The sequence below is a fragment of the Setaria italica genome, chromosome IX, assembly GCF_000263155.2.
Source record: "Setaria italica strain Yugu1 chromosome IX, Setaria_italica_v2.0, whole genome shotgun sequence".
In the NCBI taxonomy this organism is placed as follows: domain Eukaryota; kingdom Viridiplantae; phylum Streptophyta; class Magnoliopsida; order Poales; family Poaceae; genus Setaria; species Setaria italica.
The window spans coordinates 52,553,519-52,576,658 of record NC_028458.1 but is presented as its reverse complement, the minus strand read 5'-3'; the positions used below and the strand labels follow the sequence as shown (position 1 = coordinate 52,576,658).

Genomic DNA, 23,140 nt, shown 5'->3' with positions numbered 1-23,140 from the left:
GTGTATGTTTGTACAATTGAATTGTTCTAGATATTTTTAGTTTTATTCAACTGTTCCTCGAGAAGGGGAGAAAGAGGAAATTAAAATGAACTGTGAAGCCAGGGATATAGAAGATAAGCCAGGGATTTTCACAAGCCAGGGATAGGATAAATGAGGTCTAAATTGTTCTATCTATATATAGCAGCTTATGTAGTTATCTAGGGACGAAAGAAGCTGTGGACTTGGGGATTTGGAGGGCTAGGGTAGTGGGATAGGTGCTCACGTGGTGGAGCTAGCGTATGTTTTGCTTGGCAGCGCACAAATGATGAGTCCAGTGCTTGCATTGATCTTGCGCTAGCGTTTACTTTTTCGTGCGTTCTCTTTCTTACGGATCCGACGTCAGCTAGCTCAAAGCTGGCTGACGTGATCATGGTGGACTCCCCCCTCACTCTGTGCATACTCCGAGACACGGCGGTCAGCTGCTCGGGAATCGGGATCGCACGTGACTGGCCACGCTCGCCAACCAGAGCGGCCGATCCGCGCTCTCCAATGATCCAATCCACGAGCGGATCAAGCTAGCTCTTATGAGACGACGTTTCAATGGAAGCCACGGTGGACGCACGCACCGCCCGCTCCTCGATCGCTGCTCAGAGCCGCGCCACCGCTGACCGCTCTCATGTTCGGAAACCCTAAGCGCGCCCGTTCCCTACAAAAACGAAGGCACCTCCGCTTTCACATGAGGACTCCCTCTCCTCTTCTGTGTCTTCTCCCGTGAGCACCTCCACGGCACCACCACACCAACCCAGACTGGTCGTCACCGCTTGGCCAGTAGGAAGCTCCCGTCGGCCTGGCTAGTCCGGCACGTCCGCCCTTCCTCGCGTTTTGGTAAGCTTTTCTTGCTTTCCCGTGGTCTCGCTAATAATAACTTCGCCGACCACGGCTAGTCCTCTCGAACAGCTCGGAGTCGACCAGAGCCTACCTAGCTAGGAAGAACCGCTGCCACCACCGCTAGTCTCTTCCTCCCGGCTGGTCACCTCATCACCACTGCTGCAGCCACTCGGCAAGCTCCACACGTTCCTTCTCAGGCGCTACCTGCTAGCCGTATCCGTTTCTTTTGTCACCGAGCACACGCACGCACGTTACGCACGTAGCTCCCAGCTGGTTTCCCTTGCCGCGCGCCCGCGCGCGTCTCACCGTCGGCGACCCCTGGTACCGCCACAGCCGCGCCGGCACTCGTCATGGCTACACCGCGAGGACGAAACATACACCAGTTCGTCGTCCCCTGGCCAACGACGTCGTTGCGCGTGCCGCCTAGGAGTTTTCCCCCACGCGCGCACGGCAATGTTGCTCTTTTGCATCGTGCGGGAGAATTCGCATCGTCCCCATAGCCAGGTAGTCAAGTATCCTCGCCGCCGGCCATCCCGGCCGGCCAGCCCCGTCGGCTGGCTCGACCACGCAAATCCCATCCCGCATCCCCGCGCATGGACCGCCGCCGTTGCCATGTCTAGCAGAGAGCTGACATCTCCTGACCTCCGGTACACGTACACCACGGACCACGGTTGACGTGCAGAGTTCGCAAGTTCCTGTAGATCACCGGAGCAGGCTCCCGCGAGCGAGCGTGCCGCTGACAAGTAGGTCACCTCTTTATGTTGCTCTTTTGACCTCCGGGGGGATGGCATAGCTCTTAGCTGTCACGTAAATATTAACCGTGTTGATGCGGCTTCCTGATCTAAGGGCAAGAACAAGGACGCACGCAGAAGAGCAAATTTTGCAATATACGGCAAGTGTAGAAACAGAAAAAAAATCTTATTAGCAAAGTTTATTCCATGATCTGGCTCCTCACAACCAATGCAACAAGATGGGTGCGACGACCGAGCGCCACAGTGAAATTTAAAAACTTCAGCACCTTCGCTCTCTGTTCCTCTCTGAAAGCGGCACCCTCTAGGCCTCTACTAGGTAAAGATAGATCATGCTCTGTTATTCTATTCTTCTTGATCGGCTCTTGAGCTTTCACAGAAAGTCAGGGGCCCGAATCTCTCTAGTTTCATTTTATCTCATGATCCGTTTTTCCTGGTACGATTACTGGTATACATGACCGTTCATTTAATTGTTTATTTGCTATCATCTTGCAAAATTTGAACTTAAAACTCCACTTATGTATGAAGAAAAAAAGAAAAATTGTGTTAAGGGGTAAATTGAATCAAATGACATAGTTTAGGGGGTAAACTGAACCAAGAAATACTTTAGGGATTAATTTGAACTTTTTCCTATAAGTTGCGGGAATCAGAAATTTCCGAAAATGGAAAGTTCGGGGAAGAGGAGAGTTGGTCTGAAATCGATGATCGGAAGAGCTGCTGGGGCGCGCTCGCTAATTAGTCTCTCCCCTCCAATGTTTCCAATAGTCACTCTCCCTATCCTGTCCAAACTCGAACTAATAAGTAATAACAAAACATCATCTTGACCTTTTGCCGCAGGGTTCCATCGGGAGCACCACTTCTCGCTAGAGTCCAGCTGAGCTCCATGGCTGCTTTCTGGTTGGTGCAGTTGTTAATGCTGGCCGTCACTGCTGCCTGGGTACTTCGTACATGGATAGCACCAAGAAGGTTCGGCAAGAAGGCACCGCAGACGACGACGTACCCGCCGGGGCTGGAGCCGTACCCGCTGATCGGCCACATGCCTCAGATGATGGCGAACCGGCACCGCTTGCTGGACTGGATGACCGAGGTCCTCGCGCGCCAGCCCACCTGCACGATCGTGCTGCACCGGCCAGGCGGCCTGCGGGGCGCCATCACCGCGAACCCGGCGAACGTGGAGCACTTCCTGCGCGCCAGCTTCGACAACTACCCCAAGGGGCCCCGGGTCGTGTCCCTGATGCACGACTTCCTCGGCCGGGGCATCTTCAACGCCGACGGCGAGGCCTGGCGCGCGCAGCGGAAGGTGGCCAGCCACGAGTTCAACACGCGCTCCCTCCGCGCCTTCGTAGCGCGCTGCGTGCACTCCGAACTCCACGGCCGCCTCCTCCCGCTGCTGCGCCGCGCCGCGGCGTCGGGCGCCGGGCTCGACCTTCAGGACGCGCTCGAGCGGTTCGGCTTCGACAACATCTGCCGCGTCGCCTTCGACCACGACCCGCGCCAGCTCCCGGTCGACGGTGATGATGACGACGGCACTGCGCCGGCGGACGGCGGCAGCTTCGCCGGCGCGTTCCGCGACTCCGCGAATCTCAGCGTGGGCCGGTTCCGCTACGCCATCCCGGGGTTCTGGAAGGTCAAGAGGGCGCTGGACGTGGGGTCCGAGCGGCGGCTGCGCGAGTCCATCGCCATGGTGCACGGCTTCGCCGATCGCATCATCCAGTCGCGCCGGGAGGAGATGCTGAGGGACGGCTTCGAGAAGCACGACCTCCTGTCGCGGTTCATGGCGAGCCAAGACGAGAGCTTCTCCGAGTCCGAGGGGGGCCTCCGCGACGTCGTGACCGGCTTCCTCCTCGCGGGGCGGGAGAGCACGTCCTCGGCGCTTACCTGGTTCTTCTGGCTGCTCTCCTCGCGTCCCGACGTGCAGCGCCGCATCCGCGACGAGGTCGCCGAGGTGCGCGCCCGCCGTGCACAGGGCGATGCCGAATCCGTCGTCGGGTTCGACCTCGAAGAGCTCCGCGAGATGCACTACGTGCACGCGGCCATCACGGAGTCGATGCGGCTGTACCCTCCGGTTCCTGCGAACTCGCTGCACGTGCAGGCGGACGACGTCCTCCCCGACGGCACGGCCGTGCGGGCGGGTTGGTTCGTGGGGTACAACTTGTACGCGATGGGGCGGATGGAGTCGGTCTGGGGAGAGGACGCGCGGGAGTACAGGCCGGAGCGGTGGCTGAACCCCGCCGACGGGACGTTCAGGCCGGACAGCCCGTTCCGGTTCGTGGCGTTCCACGCCGGACCGAGGGCGTGCATGGGCAAGGAGATGGCTTACATCCAGATGAAGTCCATCGTGGCGAGCGTGCTGGAGGAGCTAGACGTGGCGGTGGACGGCGCGTACAGGCCCCGGCAGGTCGCGTCGCTGACGCTGCGGATGGCGGAAGGGCTCCCCGTGACCGTGAAGCCGAGACGGGACTGACGAGACTGCTGTTATATGACTCCGAAAACCGATCTCTGCGCCAGGTTAAACCTGTTTTGCATCCGATCATGAGAAGCTTATCAGCGAAAATTCCACCCAAACGTCTTGCTTGAATTTCGCTAATCTAAAAGCTGCTTAGTAGAGAAGCATCTGAACAACAACGTCGACCTCATATTCTTGTACGCGGATCCGAACCAGCTTATCTCCTAAGCCAGGCTAGTTTTCCTCCCGTGGCTTTCCTCTCCTTCCACCGCCGATAAATGAGTTTTTTTACGGTGGTACTTCCTCCATTTTAAATTATAGATTATTTTAATTTTTTTAGATTTATAATAAATACTATGTATCTAGATATAAATATGCATCTGGGTGCATAGCTAAAATTATGCACGTGGAAGGATCCTACGAGAACAGGGGTCCGGTTCAGACTCTGGGATGCTAACCCCTGTCGGGCCCGCCCGTCAGCCACATAAGCTGTTACACGTTATGTGGGCAATGACGACGCATACAGGCCCAACCTATACAGCCCATAAGAAGCAACAGCGGAACGGCGGGGATGGGCCATCCATCCCTCTAACGAACGCTACATGATGCGGGGCAGCCCATGACTTGTACCTGGGCTTCTTGCCCAGCAGAGAAGCAGCCCATGCAGAACGTGTCCACCAGGCACCAGCTACCGCCGCGGAATCCTCTCGGCAGTCCACACCGTTACGGACGTGGACGTCGGACGTGAACGCTACCGCAACGGGCGGCTCCAGAGAGGACACACAAGCTATGTCCGTACGTGCCCGTGATGGATGCCGCCAGCACGGTGCACGGCTGCCGCCGGCTGGTGATTGGAATTTCCAGCCTTCCAGGTCTGTTTGGTTGCTTCCCAGAAAAAGCCAGGGGCGGGGGACACCGTAAATGTCAGCGCACAGTATCGCTGCACGGCATGTTCTGGATTCGCTCCTTCTCACCTTGTCCCAGGTCAAGAAGGCCTTCTGTTTTCCTTTCATGCACTGCGGCACAGTGGACAGTGGTTGCCTGTCGCCGGTACGGGTGTGCCTACCATCAACCGCAGGTAAAAGGTCACAGAGAGATGGGAGGGGTAGGCAGATATGTTGGCCCAGGATAAGATCGTGCTGAACTGCTGCGACAGTACTGTCACGAAGCCCTCGATGCTTTACGGCTTTAGTACACTTGCTCAAAACGCAACAAAAGACGGTGTTTAGGTCCATTGGGCAGAGATGTCCGCATCCCTCCATCCATCCAAATGATTCGCATCGCATCAGGGCGTGAGCGTGACATGGAAAGATTGGAGAGCATGGAACCACCGTACTGGTATCGTGAACAAAACCACACTATGCTTTTGTTTTTCATAAGAAAAAAAATCACGTAGTAGTGTTACATTACCCGATGAACGGGAAGGACATCCGACATACCTACGGCAAAGGCAAATCCGCTACAGCCATTATTCAGACTTTTTCATTCAGAGTACACAGTGTCACAGGGGAGCGAAAGTGGTTTAGGACGCACAACCCCAAAACGGACGGGCCATCAAAGGCCTCGTCGACGGGGAATCGGAATCGGAATCGGAAATCGGAAAATCCAACTGACACCAACGGTTTTGATGCGTGTCCAGGCGTTGACGATCATCTGTCAGTCTCAGTTCCCCTTCCCCAGGATGGTGGTCTCGGCGATCATGCCGGTGACGACGTAGGGGTCCATGTTGGAGGCCGGCCTGCGGTCCTCGAAGTAGCCCTTGCCTTCCTTCTCCGTGTCGCGCCCCACCCGGATGGACGCGCCGCGGTTCGCCACGCCCTGCAGCACGCACGCAGCGGTAGGGTGAGCAACGAGCAGAAATCGCAGGGAAGCCATGGCGGCATTCGATCATCATCCTACCCATTTGAAGGTGTTGATGTCGGCGGTCTCGTGGTGGCCCGTGAGGCGGCGCTCGTTGCCCTCGCCGTAGGCCGCGATGTGCTCCTTGTGCCGCTTGCCCAGCTTCTCGATCGCCTTCTTGATCACCTCGTAGCCCCCGGGCTCCCTCATCGACTTGGTGCTGTAGTTGGTGTGAGCGCCGGCGCCGTTCCAGTCACCCTGCATTTGCAAACAACAAGCACCAGTTTGAACCATCAGCTTCTTGTAATTTCCTGACAGGATGTCTGAATCTGAAACAGTGAAAAGAACGTTTTTGTGAACCTTGATTGGCTTCGGGTCGAGGGACAGCACGACTCCGGCCATCTCGGTGATCCTCTGCAACCAACCAGTCAACAAAAAACACTGTTAATTTCAACGTATAACAAACCAAAGGCACAAAGGAATCAAGTTGGTCAGGAGCAGAATGGGAGAGCAGGATTCTTATGATCTTATCCCAAGCGGAGGCTTCGAAACGGACCTCGAGAATGTAGCGGGCAACCCATATCTCGTCGCCGGCAGAGATCCCAACGGACGGCCCAACTTGGAACTCCCACTGTCAGAAACGGAATAGTCCGGGTTCAGAATCAGCACGCATCCATCACATAGCTTTGATACACGATGTCCCATGCTGGGGGTTGGTCCGACCAACGGCTGCAACTTGCAGGGGTTGTTGTACCTGGCCGGGCATGACTTCGCCGTTGATGCCGCTGATGTTGATGCCGGCGTAGAGGCAGGCCTTGTAGTGGGCGTCAACGACGTCGCGCCCAAAGGCCTTATCGGCACCGGCAGCGCAGTAGTATGGTCCCTGATAAAAAAAAGAAAAGGCACTCAAGAGTTGAGAAACTTGCAAAGGCAGCTTCTTTTTTGGTTGAATTGGTCATCAGAAGCCTTACTATTAAAAGTTTCACTATGCCAACTAATTCGAGGATTAACAAAAAAGAACTAATTTTATTGCTTTCATCAAATATATTGTTTTATAAAACTTGCAGAATATGAATGTTGAAGGGTCATTGTGATAATTTTCAAAAGAAGTTTCCTTACCTGGGGACCAGGGTATCCACCAACAGGCCAGCCAATGGGCCAGTTCACATCCTTCTGAAGGAGAGTGTACTCCTGCTCAATACCGTACCTGTTTGAATTCAGAGATATGTCCTGATGAGAAACAAGATAAGATAGAAAGGTCGATAGAAAGTTGGAAAGTTCCAAATATGATGGTCCTTTAAAACTTTTTTTTCATCCTTGCTATTTATATCAAAACCAAAATGTTCTAAACAACTGTACTACAATAAAAACAATTTACTTCATTGGTTATCACATTTCTTGTCATTATATTAGTATACTTTTACCTTTTTCTTCTGATACAATACAACAAAATACTGATTGGGAAATACTGAATTAGATTCGGTCAATATTCATACCATGGCACCTCAGCTGCAACATCCGGGTGGCTGAAGACCTTGGCAGCATGGTACCTCTTGTTCGTGGGGATTGGCTCGCCTTGTGGCGTGTAGCAGTCGCACATCACCTATATAGAGTAGTTTGAATAAGAAACACAGCAAACCAACCATATAGCTTGCTTGTCAAAAAAGAAAAACAGAACACTTTTACCCACATGTTTCAACCTAAAAATACTTTTACTTTGATATTTTTATATTTATTGTTTAAAAAGAAATACAAGGTTAGCACCAGAACATAAAACTGTTATAATTATTCGAGAATGGCCTTTTGGTTCCTTTTTTCCTTCCTCCTTTTTTACTTTCTGGTCGTGTCTATGACTTCTAAGTGAAACGTAAAACAAGAAGAGAAGCAAAGGCTTACAAGGATGTTGTCACCCCTCCTGAATGGGTCCTTGAAAATGGCTTGAGGGCTTCAGAGTGAAACAAAAAAGGAGCAACCGCATAAGCAACAAAATAACAAGGTTCTATGCAAGTTAAAAAAAAAAGAGCAGAGGCAGCAAGGAGATGGGGATCATACTAGAGGATGACTTCGCTGTCCTCTCCGGGAGCCTGCCCGGTGCTGGAGCCGTCGTAGTTCCATTTTGGGAGCTGGCTCGCACTGGTGATGGGGCCTTTCACCGTCTGCTCCAGCAACACAACGGTGAGAAACATATCATAGTAATGATTCCGAAAGGCATGACGTGAACAAAACTACGCACCCTTGCTTTGCTCCTGAGGTCTATGCCGGAGCCTCCAACCCTGCACGGAGGAGATTACATCAGATATATTCAGACTTGGACAGAAGAATTAGAGGGAATGGTAGTACAATTCAGGATATATGCAAACACGATCTTGGAACATTTCAGGAGCAAGAGCAGAGGGAGGCCAACCAGATGTACTCGGCGATGATCTTGTCTGTGCAGTCGCTGAGGTTGAGGTTAACGAGATCGGTGAGGCTCGCCATCGCTCACAAGAAGAAGGCAAGAACGCGAGAGAGCTTAGCAGGCAAGAAGAAGAAGAAGAAGTGATGAGATGTGAATCGCAGTGGATGAGTCTGAAGCCGGGAGGCGCGAGGGGTATTTATACAGCGAAGCTGGCTGCGTTTGGAAGATGGAGGGAGTACGGAAGCAGGGCAGGGCGTGTATCATTTTCATTTAGAGATAAAATGTGGTTTCTTTTCCAGTTCCCTGAATAATCTATACCAGCAGTCTAAAAAGATACTGCCCATCATTTATCTATCTGTTTTTTTCTTTCGGCCTCTTGTGTAGTTGTGCAAGGCATCATCTCAACTTGGGCGATGGTTAATTTTTTTCTTCAGGGAGCACAAATAGCAGATCTGACCAGACCCAAGTGACAATTAGTTTGATCGAGCGGCTTCAGTGATTCAGAATCCATAGGATTCTGCATTGCCCGGGTAACTTAAGTTGCATGGAAGCTATCTAGTCAAAGTTTTACAGTATGATCTAAAATGTGCCGTCTGAATTTGGCATTTTTTTCATTGAGAGCTGTGCCTGTAGCCTTTGGGAGTAGCGTCTCTCCAGAAGGAATGTCCCGCAACTGAAAGAATACAATGCAAGGCGTGGTTTGTCAATGGCCAGCCAAGACCTTGTGCTGTGCTGGATGAAGCTGAAAAACAGGAGCCACAGTTGGATGGCCCCTTATCCTGAACCTCAATTGACGGTAACGGTGAAAGAAAGCCCTTTTTTCGCGGTCTTAAAAATTTCGTGTAAACTGGTCCGATGAACGTGGAGCTGCTTTTCATGAGTCACTTGTCGCTTCTCCTAAACCACTCACACGGAACCATGAACCACGAAAAGTACACCCAGAAAGGGAACCATGCTCTCACTGTTATTTCCGTGATAAGAAGAATCTACCCAAAAGGATGGACTGGAGAAAACGGGTTTTGTCACTGTTTTTTGTCTGTTTGAAGCAACAGAGACCGCAGGTCATGTATCCATCAGGCCTTCAGTTGTAGTATACATCATCAGCAAGGCAAAACTTATAAGAATGATGGTCAATTGATCATAGAGTAATGGACCATTAAAGTTGTAGTTGTGTTTGCATTGTCGATAAGCTTTGGTAAAACGGACAAGGGCCATCGCATACAAGAACAATGTGTGCGCTGTAGTTTCGCCGTTCCGCCGCATTCCTGAAACTCCAATGATGATTTGTGCCAACTTGTTAATTGTTACAGGCCTTTGCTTCAAATCCTGAATCCAAGAACGTGTATACAACGCTTGTTTGTTGTTTGGTGGCACAATGAAAGCTAGTTCTAGAATAAACAAGTAGAGCTCTTGCTTAGAGATTCTTCAGAGCGGGACCAAAGCATTATTGTTTTCTCCTCCACCAATCTTATTTTGTTCCTCAGTTTGTCCAACTTATTCAACCATATGGACGTATTCGTTGATTCAATAAGATGGTATCTGCAACTGCCATGTTCGAAGAATTAAAAAAAGGAAACCAATGCCAAATGGTGGCATTGTTTGCATCTTGTAGCATCTCAAACGTCTTCTATTCACCGCATGGGCTGACTTTGCTTCTACAATATTTTTTCCTTTCCTAATGTCGTTTTCGTTTTCAGACATTGACTTTATTTGCTTATAATGCCGTCATTTGATGTGTGACATATTTTGACGAATCACCGTCTGCGCCCATTTCTCTCAGCCTTTCACATGTCTCCAATTATTGGAGGTTCCAGTTTTGTGATCTTGAGATCGAGGTGTATATCATATATATTTTTATTTGGAAGGTCTAGGACTCTAGGTGCATGTTCTTCTTGTTTGAAAGGTCTGTGTACATTCTTATTGAGATCCTAAATGACTTGGAACTTAAAACAAAATCCTCCGAACAAGCTCTTTTCCCCCCTTTTTTCCTCTGTTCTCGATAACTCATTTGCAGGCTGGATAATTACCATCACCGTTTAATTTTAAATAAACTGTGGTCAGCAGCGCACCATCATCATGCTCTCTATCAGAAATTCTATCAACCAGAAGTCTTATTTGATTTTTGAGTGGTACATTAAGCAACAAGGCAACAATTAGTCGCATGTTCATCCAACCCTTGAGACGCTGAAGAGAAGATCACCTGAAGATGCTGTCCCTTTGGGCTCATAAAAGTCATGTTAATGTGTGTGACATTGTTCCCCCAAGAGACTGAGTCAGCTAATTTATGTTTCTCTGTTTCCATCCAAGAACTCAAGTTGTAGTTTGCCATCAATTTTCTTTGCAGAATCTTGCATCTTCCTTGCATCACTGGCTTGTCTCAATTGGGGAATCTATAGTCAACAATTCATTATGTCCGTTTACTGGGTGCAGAAGATTTATTTTTCAAGAAGAAAGGTCAACCCAAAACTCATTTCTTCCAATCAATCTCCTTCAATGCCATGTAAACTAACAATCGTACATCTTTCTATGTTTTCAACTCCTCTAATCCTAAATTATCTAATAAAAAAAAGGCTATCAACAACTGATGCAATCATCGCTCTCTAAGAAAATACTAGCTGATGCCGGAACTTTGTTGTGTGCCTACTATAGAATATCACATGTAATGCTAGTTCAGGAACGTTTAAGCTAGAATAAACCAGAATAGTTGCTATCATGCTCAAAATTACATTTTCGATACTCGTGTGCAAAATAGCTGAGGTAGGATGTATACGGTGGATTTAGTATAATGAGTATCTCAAGCAAAACCAACAACGCCCTGCTGCACTGCATCCTGTGGAACTATACCACTGCGATGACAAACCATGGTGAGGTCACGTGAAAACACTGCTGAAATGGCTTCATAGCCAGGCCGATCAGTCCATTGGCAGCGAGCATCTTTGCAGCCGCCGCGTACCATCAGATTCGCATTCGCTCATCCGCAGAATTGACGAGCGTTTGTGGCGTCGAGACTGAGTGACAGACAGTGTGCGGTTAACCAAAGAAACGTCGCCCTCCCTTTTTCACTTTGTTGGACGGAGGAAGCAACAAGAAAGTGAGCAAGAATCATCAGATTTGGCCGTGCATGTTCGTCGGACATGATTGCGAGATAGAAATATGCCTTCTGGATGAATGTGCGTCGATCATGGCAGATCTTCATCTTCTTTGAGCTTTTGGCAAATAATGCTCAGAATCTATACTCGGGATGGCTGGATCTATTCCTTGGGAATCGGTAGACCAGTTGTCAGTTGTGTCACTGCAACAAGCTGCTCGGCCATCCCAGCCCTCTGCACAAGTGGAGCATTGTAGAAACAACAACACATAATAAGAATTTAACAATGCCAAGATTATTACGACTGATTGCTCTATCTGTTGATACAGTTATCACTGCTGCTCTGAACTCTGTCCACCGAACTACATTCTCTTGATTGATCTCCGCATTGTTGATTGGACTGGCTCTCAATGGTTGAGTTGGATCCGCCCATGGTGGACGCATGTTGTTTGGAGCGGAGAGATCGATCTCAAGATCGGAGAAGATGGCTGAATGTTTGCCTGATCTCGGCGGAAGAAATTTTCCTGCCGGTTCAGTTTGCCGGACTCGGACGCCGGTGGCCGTGGCGGTCCGCCGCCTCAGGAGAAACAGAGGAGGCCCGAAGAGCGCCGGCGGTGGTACGACCCGAGGCGCGTGCCGCGGTTTCCTGGCGGCGGGGATAGCGGAGATCGCCGGACGCCGGGGCGGCGCGACCTCACCGGCTGCCGTGAGGGGCCCGGAATTTTCACATATGGACCCCCGGAATTGTATCATAACATTTCCCCAATACCCCCGAAAGTTGTAGGGGACAAATGAAAATATTCGGATCAAATTCCGAATATTAATCGCGATTAATAACCGCGATCCGAATATTTATATTCCTGTAATTTGCATATAGAACCCTGGTCGGGGTCCGCTCCTCCCGCCCTTCAGCCGCCGCCACCGCCCTCTCCACCTGTCTGCCGGGAGCGCAGGGCCGGATCCAATCTACCATTCCGCCGCTCGAGACCTAGCATCAGCATGCTCCTCATGAATTGCAGTGGAACAGCACGTCGGCAAGCGAGGAGTCCCATGGCCAGGGCGGCCGTCGCTGGATGGAATGCTTCCGTTCTGTTCTGTCATGCCATCAGTGAAGCCATGCCGGCTATTGTGCCCATGAGGTGGTGTGAAGCCTGATGTTCTCGCCCATCTCAGACGAGCGCAAGGTGTTCGTGGAAATGCTCCTCAAGTCGACCGCTCCTTTTTTGTGAATCAAACTGGACGGGAACGGCTGAGTGCTACACATTTCAGGTGCCGTGCTCAAATTGGTAGGGCGTGGTCGAGGAGTTCGCTTCCTCTCCTGCATAGCTTGGTGGAATTCTGAAGTGACAAGGATCATGCGTTGCCAATCTGCCATGCCGAATCGCTGAACACTCTGGGAGACTGGGACAGGCCTGCGTCGCCTATCTACTCCTTTCTCTTGTTCACAGTCAAGCGGAAAACATTTGCATGTCCGTGGTGATCAGAGGAATGTGCAACCGCATCTTTACTATAGTAATCTGGCTAGCTGGGTTTCTCTTTTGGTGCCTACCCTTACAGAAGGCCAGAGTGTTGACGGAAAAATTATTCAGATTTTTTTTCGATAATAATCCACAAAAATGGGACAATGGAAACCTGGCACCCAACCTAATCAGGCAAAATAATTCAGGTTGCCACGTCTGGTTTCTTAGAATTTGCTAGCGAGGGGATGGCGAAGCCTTGAATTACTATTTTACCCCCCAGCGAATTATAGTTTCCTCTTGTTTCTTTCATTCCACACTTGTTTCATGTATTTTTTTAGGCTCGCTTTAATTTTTCATTTTCTTTTTAAAAATATAGTAAATTGCACGAAACCTTATTGAATTGAGTTGTTGCAAATATGCAGATGATTAAGGAATTTAGATAACTATATTTTAAATTGGATAACTAGAGCAACTCCAGCAATATCCATGTTTTTTACTCCAGCAATATCCATGTTTTTTACTCTCGACTCCAGCAACCGCCCCAAACGGTGAGCCAATGTCATTGTCTTATTTTCTCCTTTTATTTTTTTATTTCCCCGTACACATCTTCTTCGTTCCCTCTCCTCTGTTTCTCTCCCGCACAGATCTCCCTCGCATCCGTTCGATTGACCGCAGCTTGCCCCTTGGAAAGCAAAAACGAGTCGTTCCTCCTTCGCCGCACATCATGGCTTGGACGGCCAACCTCCCACTGGCGAGCTCGGGACAGACGAGCTGGGGACGGCCGTGGGCGGGGGCCTGTGCGCTCGGGGCGACGAGCTCGGCCTGGCCACGGCGGGATGCAGGCGAGGACGACGATGGGGTGGACTCCGGCATGGGTATGACTTATCTCTTGTCTCTGTGATCTTCTCTTCACCCATGGCGTCCAGCTGCTCGCTCTGATTTGGCCTGTGCCGCTGCTCTGGTTTGTGCCGCTGCTCGCTCCGATCGATCTCCAGGCTCGAGCTCGTCGAATCGGAGGGCAGGTCGCGGACCCCCTCGCTTCCCATCTTGCAGCGGTGGTGCCGGATCTGCTCGAGCGGTGGGGAATCTGAGCTCTTGGCGGCCACTGCGGGGGAGCTCCGGGCGGCCACGGGAAGGGGGAGCTCCGAGCGGCGGCCATGACGGGGGGACAGGGGAGCTTCGGGCGGGGCTGCAGCGAGGTAGCTCCGGGTGGAGATATAGATGGCCAAACGAGCGGCCCAGCCTGACCTGGCACGAGCTTGATTAGGCCCGGCCTGTTTAGACCTGCACAGCGGCCCAGGCTCACCCTGCTGCCTTCTTAGACGGGCCGTGCTGGCACGTTGGCCTGGCGGGCCTTAACAGCCTCGTCGTGCCCGTGCTCGGCCCGTGGCACGGCTCCAGCTCCTCCTTCCCGGCCGTGGAGGCGGCGGCGGAGGGCCGTGGGAGGAGACGGCGAAGGGGCGTGAGGAGGCGGCGGAGGGCCGCGGGAGGAGGCGGCTAGCTCCACCGCGGGAGGAGGTGGCAGAGGGGCGCGGTCGCGCGGGGGAAATCGCCGGTCGGACCACCGAGGGCAGGGGAGGCGGCGGAGGCCGTGACGAGCGAGGGGCCGGTCGGCTGGGGGTAGGGGGAGGAGGCGGCGGATGCGACGAGCGAGGGGTCGGCCGGGCGGGCCGCCAGGGGCAGAAGGAGATGAATGGGCGAGAGTGCCGCGAGCCCCCGCGAGTCGCGAGGGAGCGGGGGAGTGAGGGAGGCGGCCGTTGGCGGGATGAACGGGGGAGCGAGGGAGGCAGCTGGGAGCCTGGGAAGGTGAAGGGTTTCGACCGGGGAAGGCATAGATGGCCAGGTTATATATGGGCTGGCCTCTTAGCTGGACCAAAATAGGCCTGTTAGGTCGTACCGCCTGTTGCCGTCCCACGGGCCAGATGGGCCCGGCCATGCTGGGCCAGCCCACGGGCTAAGACAACGATCCAGGCCTAGCCCGTGATGTAGGTCGGGCTAGCCCGACCTACAAGGCCGTCGGGTCGGGCTGTGCCTGGACCGGGCCAAAATGCCGTGTCGTGGGCTGGCTCACGGGTCGCGGCCCAAATGGCCAACTATACTTGGAGATAGGACTACTATGCACTCATACACTTGCAAATGTTATCTAAAAAAAATCTATTGCACGTGAAGTTGTAAATATATTTGATTTAATCGGTGAGAATAATTTGTTAAGTGTATGTATATATGAACAATGTGTAGGTGCTTCACCTCTTAAGCAACATCTACTGAACTTGAAAGCCATGACCTGATTTGTATGCACATGACATGACCCATTTGTCGGCAGTGTATTGCATTTGTCGTTGGAACTTTTGGCTGGAGGGAGCAGCGAAACCTCTGGCGAGTCCAGAGCCATCTCGGTAGCGCTTGCATTGGGCACCGCCGGCCATTTCTGCCATGCCCGTTCAATTTGCCTCCAACCGGCGCACACCGCGAGACAGGGCCACCGTAGTACCGGATGTTGCTCCAACGCCGGTCGGCCGGCACATGGCTGCAGGTGCATCTCGGGAAGTTGCAGCTGCAGCAGAGCTACCGGGCAAAGCTGAAGCCGGAAGGCAAGCGTGGTGCAAGCTTGGGCGGCTTCAAGGCAGCTGAGAGGATAGGGAGGGAAGTGAGAGACGGCCGGAGCTCGGCGGCGCTCCGGCGAGCCGCGGCGTGAGCCAGCGACGGCGTTCTGGCGAGCCCACGCGGTGGACGGTGTTTCAGATACCGTCCGGGTACCAGCCGTCCAATGCGACGTTTGCGGTCGAGATCGACTAAATCGCGGATGGAGGGCACAGGCGCGCTCTGCCTCGTCACTTCGTCAGAAACAGAGTCGGACGCCGGAGCCCGAAGACCGTGGCGCGGTGCTCCGCCGGCTCCGGCGAAGCAGAGCGAGAGGAGGGCTGGCCACTAGCTTATTCGCCGTCAAGAGTGCCACCGGCGGCGGGGCTCAGGTTGCCGGTTGGCGTCGCAGGACTGCAGGTCCGCAGCAGTTTGTTCAGGGTTTCATCCGAGCTGGCTTCTTGTGCCGATCTTTGCAACTCGTGAGCAAGAGGATCGCTGGAGCAGCATCAAGCCAGCAACCGAGAAGGTTGCAGGCATCCCGTCGACCCAATCGTGTGAATTTTTGTAGTCACAAAGTGATGGATAAATCTTCAGAAAGAATCTGATACAGGGTTGCGCATGAGCTGGATTCGCGTGTAGCTTCTGCAAAAGCTAACGGACGAAGCCATGGCGGATGCATTCTGCAGAGGCGCCACGACGCGCCGCCGTCTCAGGAGAAGTAGACCGGGGCAGCCTACATGGCCGCCGGGCGGCGCCGTCTGCCGTGAGGGCGGCGGGGAATGTTCGCAGAAGGCCACCTGGATTGGATTGTCGTATATACCGAGTGCCCCCCAGTTTCGAATAATCACGATCCGAATATTTTCATATCACCCCTAATATTTTACAAATAGAATCCTAATTTTGGATCGCGATGAATAGCCGCGATCCAAATTATATATAAGATCCTGTTTCAAATATGGGCCCTGGTTGGGTTTCGCTCCTCCTCCATCGCGTCCGCCGCCACCGTCCTCGGCGTCTGTCCGCCGGGACGGTCCTTCCTCTCAACGGGGACCGCCTCCATAGCGAGGAGGAGCAGCTAGAAAGGAAGAGAGCGGCACAACAAGTTTCTTCCGCTCAGCCATTGTCAGAGTCGGCTGCCGGACGGAGGCCATGGCGCTCCGCCGGATTAGGAGAAACAGAGGGAGGTTCACTCACTCGGCCGCCGGCGAAGGCCGGCAGGAGAGAGCTGCTGCATGTGGCCTTTAGCCGAGGCGTGTTGCTTCACATGCCGCGCCGGGAAAGAACCGGTGGCCGAAGGCAGTTGTTCGTTCAGGTTCAGGAATCTCCTGCATGGCTGTATGATTCATTTGGTCTAGCTCATGGCAGATTTAGTCGTGCATTATCGTGCAGTGGATACATGCCAAAGTCTGAAAGTTCTGTCCGAGAGTGGTAATCAGGAGACAGGAACTAGCTTAGGTACAAAGCTGCACATTCTGAGTCGTGAATGAAATGAAAAAAAAAAGATAGAGAAACCGCGAGTATGGAAAGGTTGTAGCTTCAGACAAGCAGCGAGCGTCAAACGCCCTGAAGCAAGATGGAGAGGGCCAGCTGTTGTGCCCACGAGGTGTCGTGAAGCCTGATGGTCTCGCCCATCTCAGACGGCCGCAAGGTGTTCGTGAAAATGCTTAGCAGCCGCTCATTCTCCTTCAGCGGGCGTACAGAGAGAGAGAGAGAGAGAGAGAGAGAGAGAGAGAGAGAGAGAGAGAGAGTCAGAGCCTCGTGTCATACGAGATGACTCTCCAAGCCGCCGCCGGCTGGCACATGTGCAGATGCATCGGGGAGTTGCAGCCGCAGTTCCAGGCTTGCAGCAAAGTTTTTTTTTTTTTTTTTTTTTTTTTTTTTTTGAGGGCGCAGCAGCAAAGTTACTTGGCAAAGTTGAAACCTGTTGTCCGGCGTTTGCGTCTTTGCTGAAATCTGTTGCCAATCAGACATGGGTGATCCGGAAACGTTATCATCCCAGGCCAGCGGATTGCTGAAGCAGCAACAATCCCAAAGGTTCCAGACATTGTTTAAATGAATCTGAAATTAAGATGCGCGTGAGCTGGATGCGAATGTTGCTGCGGAGAGCTAAAGCCATCAAAACCCTTGGCGTGGATGCATGATGTAGGGGCTTAACGAGGAAGAAGTTGGATGGAGGGGACGGAAGGAAAGCAGCTGCATTCCGGCGATCCAGCTAAAAGCGGCGGAAGCGTTTCTCGCGACGGTTCAGCCGTTCAGGTAGGCGAACTCGGACGCCGCAGGTCGTGGCCCGGTGGTCCGCCGTCTCAGTAGTCAGGAGAAGCAGAGCAGGACGGCCGACCTCGTCGCCGTCCAAGAGCCGCCGCCTCGGCTGGAGGTTTAACTGGGAAAAGATGAGACATGGTTGGCTGTTTTCTGGCGGCGAAGAGATCGGAGGTCACCACCAGCCACAGCGCTGCCTAAGGAGAAACAGAGGAGGCCCGATGAGCGCCAGCGGTGGTGGCACGACCCGAGGCAGGGATAGCGGAGGTCGCCTGGGCGGCTGGGCGGCGCGACCTCACCGGCTGCCGTGGGCAGCCCGGAACTTTGGGAAACGGCCCCCGGATTGGATCGTAACATTTCCACGACACCCCCTGGATCGAGATTATTTTTCATGTAGAGCCCTACAATTTTCAAATAACCCCCTAATTCGGATCGCGATTATTTATATTTACAACCCTAAAATTTGCATATAGCACCCTGGTTGGGATCGGCTCCTCCCGTACGCCGCCGCCCTCCCCGCGCCGGTCCGCCGAGAGCACAGAGCGCCATCCCACCCTTCATTCCCGCATCCAATACCTAGCATCAACTTGCTCTCCATGAATTGCGGCGTAACAGCTCGTCGGAAAACGAGGAGCCCAGCGCCCGTCGCGTGGCGAATGGCATTCCGGAGCGGCGCAAGGGATTCCAGGATAGGATAGCGTTCTGAGATGCCGCCGCCGCCGCCGCGGCGCCACCCGTTCTCCCGGCCGCCTGGATAGCGAAGAGAGGCAAAGGCAGAGGAACAAAAGAGGATTCCTTCGCTTCGCTGAGTCTTTGTCGGAGTTGGATGCCGGTGGCCGTGGCGCTCCGCCGGCTCAGAAGAAGAAACAGAGGGTCCGCCGGCGAGCGCAAGGTGTTGTGGAAATGAGCTGTAAGATGCTGCATTGTGTCGCATTGCTAAGATTGGGGTTGATTCCCAATGCACGACCTCTGCCTCTCGAGAATTAATATTGCTAGCTCCATCTGAATGAGGAACATCTGCTGGTTCAATCAGAAAGATCCTGACATGTTGACCTGCCCAGCCGCAGCCAGTTGATGCCTGAAGCAACAAGAATCTGAAGGTTCTACACCTTGTTTGTTTAATCCTTCTCGATTTCGTTTTCCCCGAAATTGTTGGTGGAAGGCGCAATGAGGTGTTTGTGGGAGATTCCATCCACCTTCGCTGCCACTATCAGCTGTATCACACGACTATAGCCCTCTTCGAGTATAGGATAAGGCAACATAAAACATTTCATGGCATTCTTATTTTTTCTGACTGGAGACATGGCATTCTGACTGGAGACAGTTATCACCTAGTAGTAATCATCAGTAGTGACTTTTTTCAGACGTGGGTTGCAGGAGAGCTGCAAGCGCTGCATGGTGAGCCTTGAAGGCTTAAAAGGCTGAGATAATGCCATGGTTTCTGATAGCACTGCTGTATGTTTGGGGGAATCCACAGGAGTGACTGATCATGTCAGACGCCCTTCTGATGCTGAGCTATGAGAAAAGTATCCCACAGGAAGTCAGGAACCCAACCTACCGGCTTATCACTAAATGTCTGAATGAGTGATTTCATAAGCTGTGGAAACTCAAGCTGAAAGGTGGCAATCTAAGCTAAAACCAAACCGATTAACGCTTCAAATTGAACCGTCGTACGAGATGGCGCTCCATGCCGCCGCCGGCCGGCACATGTCTGCAGATGCATCGGGGAGCTGCAGTTGCAGGAGCAGAGCTACTGGGCAAAGCTGAAGCCGAGAGGCGTGCTTGGTGCAAGCTCGGGTGTGTCCCAGGCGGTTGGGAGGAGATGGAGGGAAGCCAGAGATGGCCGGAACTCGGTGGCGCTCCGGCGAGCCGCGGCGTGAGGCGGAGGCAGCGTCCGTCGCGGCCCCGGGGGTGTGGATGGTGTTTCAGATACCGACCGGGCTGGGCGCCTAACAACCGTCCGATGCGACATGGGCAGCCCAGATCGACTGAATCACAGGAGGAGGCCGCAGCGCGGCGCGGTGCTCCGCCGGATCCGGCGAAGAAGAGCGAGAGAAGGGCTGCTCACTAGCTTGGTAGCTGTTGAAAGTGCCACCGGGAGTTCGTTCAGATCTTCAACCTGGCTGCCTTCTTGTCGGAGCTTTGAGATTCTTCTTCCTCGCATGGACTAGGCAGACCGGGCGTCTGCAAACAGACTGGTCAGTGGACCTTTGGAGCCGGGGATCGTTCGTCCTCAGATGTTCGCCGCGGCCACCGGCGTGTCCGGTTTCATCTTGCAGCTGCGTGGATTGTGAATCAGCAATCAGCAATTCGGCGCAAGGTGCCAATTCTTCAGCAGAATTGTTCCTAGCTCTCACTGTCGAATGGACACAATCGCCAGTTTTCGTGCTCAATTGCGGGCGGTTCAGGACGACATGCTCGGGCGCAGGACGCCGTGCCACGGTGGCACTGCCACGCCGTCCGATCAGGAGAAGCAGAGCACGGCTGCCGACCTGTCGTCTGGCGGCGCCGCCTCTGCACGGGCCGCCTCGACTGGAGGCTGGTCTGGGAAAAGGTGCGACACGGTTGGCTGTTGTCTAGCGGCGCGGAGAGACGGAGCTCGCCGGCCGCAGCGCCGACCTCGACGGCTGCCGATGGGGGCGGCAGGGAATGTTCGCAAAAGGGCCACCCGTATAGGATTGTCATATTTACACAATGACCCTTAGATTGGATCGCGAAGTATAACCCGCGATCCAAATAATTTCAAATTACCCTTTTTATATTTACAAATAATCCCCTCATTTAAGATCGCGATTAATAGTCGCGATTCAAATATTAGTAAAATGGTCCATATAATTTACATGCAGCCCCCTGGTTCGGGTTGGCTTCCCCTTCCAGCCGTCGACGGCCACCGTCCTCGGCGCCGGTGTCCGCCAGGACCATCCATTCTCTCCGTTGGGGCTAGGGGCAGCCTCCATAGCAAGGACAGAAGCAGCTAGAAAGGAAGGCGGAAAAATACGAAGATTCTTTTCCGGCGACTGTTGCGCTCCGCCAGCTGGGGGGTGTTTGGGAGATGGGGCTAAACTTTAGCCCTATCACATCGGATGTTTGGATGCTAATTAGGACGATTAAATATGAGCTAATTATAAAATTAATAGCAGAACCCCTAGGCTAAATCGTAAGACGAATCTATTAAGCCTAATTAATCCATCATTAGCGAATGGTTACTGTAGCACCATATTGTCAAATCATGAACTAATTAGGCTTAATAGATTCGTCTCGCGATTTAGTCTAGGGGTTGTGCAATTAGTTTTGCAATTAACCAATGTTTAATACTCCTAATTAGTCTCCAAATATCTGATGTGAATAGAAACAGAGAAGGACTCGCTCACTTGGCCGCCGCGCCCAGAAAAAGCCGGTGGCTCTGATCAGCATGGCAGGTGTTCGTTCCAGAAAGTCGTCGTCGTCGTCAGGTTCAGATGTTGGCCTTGCCCAGCCGCCAGGCGGTGCCCCGCTCCCCGCAGCAGACGGTCAACTGTCGTGTGGGCGATCGAAGTTTAGGAGAGCCCCAAGTTTAGAGGTGCTCATGTGCAGGTCCCATACGCGAACTGCATCTGATCATGTTGTTCACACATCACATGGAGCAGAGAGGCTCATCAACTGAAACCTAGGCCATGTTTAGTTTCCCCCAACTCCCAACTTTGGCACTATGCAAAAAGAAGATTCCCCATCACATCAAACTTGCGGTGCATGCATGGAGTACTAAATGTAGACGAAATTAAAAACTAATTGCACAGTTTTATTGTACTTTGCGAGACGAATCTTTTGAACCTAATTAGTCAATGTTTGGACAATAATTCACAAATACAAACGAAACGCTACAGTGTGCTACAGTGCTGTAACAGTAATTTGGTACCTCCCAACTTCAACAACTAAACAAGGCCCTACCCCCTTTCTCTGTTCACGTGTCAGTGCCACTGCAATCTCCTGCAGACTGTAGTCCATGCCCTATTGCCCTGTATATGGTTGATTTGGTGTCAGCGCCACTGCAATCTCCAGGCGCTGTCAACCTGAAGTCCATGCCTGTACATGGTTGATTTGGTGTTGATTCAGTCTAGCACAACACATATTTCGTCGGTCATTATCGTGCAGTTAACAGGAACCAGCGAAAATGAATGATAGGGGTCCAATTCAGAACTGCGTGTTAGCCTGAAAATTCTGTTCTGTTAGGAAGTGCATATCAGCAACTAGCTCTGTACAAAGCAGCACATTCTGAACCGTAAAAAGGGCAAAAAAGAAAAAACAAGAAACGACGAGTATGGACAGTTCGTAGCTTCAGGTTGTTAGACAATGAGATGGCTTTTTCAGTAGTGAATTGTCTTGCTTAGCTAGGAATCTGAGGAAGGATTCAAGCTGTTAATAGACACTGGAACTTTGTGGTCCTCATGAGACAAAATGTAACTTTGGGTGAAAATAACACATCCAACAGCCCGAATGGAAAACAAACACCTGAGAGCTAGACAAGTTGTAACTCTGAAACAAAAAAGTTCCAGCATGCCTATTTACCAAGCAAGAACTACTGACGGACAACCGTGCTTTTGACAATGTAATAATGTTCAACTGAACTTTACATGCATTAATCTGATATAGAACTATGAGAGGAAAAACTGAAAGGGCACTAAATATTGTCCTGCGCCACTTTTAGATAATAGAAAGAGTTGCGGCTTCATCCTATTCAAGGATAGGCATATGGTCCTGCATCATAGGTGCCTATGCAAATATCAGATTTGAAGTATCACATTGTTCGCTCAATATTCAAGAATTCATCGCGTTGCTGCAACACATGATAAAAGTTTAATGACGCCAAAATTATCAGGACTGATTGTTCCATATACTAATACGGGTCATCACCGCTGCTCTGAATTAAAGCTTTCCAGCCCACAAGGCACAAGGTATCTCCACTTGAACAGTCATCAGAAAGGTGAGTCGCAGCGGAGCTACTGGCTGGGCAAAGCTGAAGCCGAGAGGCGTGCGTGGTGCAAGCTTGGGCGGCTTCAAGGCGGCTGGGAGGAGAGAGAGAGAGAGGGAAGCAAGAGACGGCCAGAACTCGGCGGCGTTCCGGCGGGCCGCGTCGGGAGACGGATGCAGCGTCCCTCGTGGCTTCAGGGGGTGGACGGTGTTTCAGATACCGTCCGCCCCCTAGGCGCCTAGCTGCCGTCCGATGCGACGTGGGCGGTCCAGATTGACTGAACTGCGGAAGCCGGAAGGAGGCAGCAGGCGCCAGAGCCCAGAGGCCGGGCCGCGGTGCTCCGCCGGCTCCGGCGAAGTAGAGCGAGAGAGGAGGGCTTCTCACTAGCTTGGCCGCCGTCGAGGTTTGCGAAGCCGCGCTGGGCCAGGAGTTTGTTCAGATCTTCAACCTGGCTGGCTTCTTGTGGGAGCCTTGAGATTCTTCTTCCTCGCCTGGATTAGTGC

The 23,140-nt window shown here is 52.4% G+C and overlaps 2 protein-coding genes across 2 annotated transcripts; one reads left to right on the top strand and one right to left on the bottom strand.

The window, feature by feature from the left end:
* Nucleotides 1-727: 727 nt before the first annotated feature.
* LOC101757568 (cytochrome P450 94B3) lies at nucleotides 728-4,300 on the top strand. Its single transcript, XM_004985101.3, has 2 exons — nucleotides 728-864; nucleotides 2,454-4,300. The coding sequence occupies exon 2, from the start codon at nucleotides 2,500-2,502 to the stop codon at nucleotides 4,078-4,080; it is 1,581 nt and encodes a 526-aa protein (XP_004985158.3). The 5' UTR covers nucleotides 728-864; nucleotides 2,454-2,499; the 3' UTR covers nucleotides 4,081-4,300.
* Nucleotides 4,301-5,405: 1,105 nt separating this feature from the next.
* Nucleotides 5,406-8,483, bottom strand: LOC101757176 (glutamine synthetase root isozyme 5). Its single transcript, XM_004985100.4, has 11 exons — nucleotides 8,306-8,483; nucleotides 8,135-8,174; nucleotides 7,954-8,057; nucleotides 7,798-7,846; nucleotides 7,398-7,504; nucleotides 7,021-7,108; nucleotides 6,656-6,784; nucleotides 6,458-6,532; nucleotides 6,262-6,315; nucleotides 5,962-6,159; nucleotides 5,406-5,880 (listed from the first exon to the last, which is right to left on the bottom strand). Exons 1-11 carry the CDS (start codon nucleotides 8,377-8,379, stop codon nucleotides 5,725-5,727), a joined length of 1,074 nt encoding a protein of 357 aa, XP_004985157.1. The 5' UTR covers nucleotides 8,380-8,483; the 3' UTR covers nucleotides 5,406-5,724.
* Between the last annotated feature and the right edge of the window lie 14,657 nt (nucleotides 8,484-23,140).

Excerpts from the sequence above, each read along its gene's own strand:
- LOC101757568 (XM_004985101.3), top strand. The coding sequence starts at position 2,500 with ATGGCTGCTTTCTGGTTGGTGCAGTTGTTAATGCTGGCCGTCACTGCT.
- LOC101757176 (XM_004985100.4), bottom strand. The coding sequence starts at position 8,379 with ATGGCGAGCCTCACCGATCTCGTTAACCTCAACCTCAGCGACTGCACA. Across the intron at positions 7,505-7,797 it reads GGAGGGGTGACAACATCCTT|GTGATGTGCGACTGCTACAC; the intron begins GTAAGCCTTTGC and ends TACTCTATATAG. Across the intron at positions 6,533-6,655 it reads GCGAAGTCATGCCCGGCCAG|TGGGAGTTCCAAGTTGGGCC; the intron begins GTACAACAACCC and ends CGTTTCTGACAG.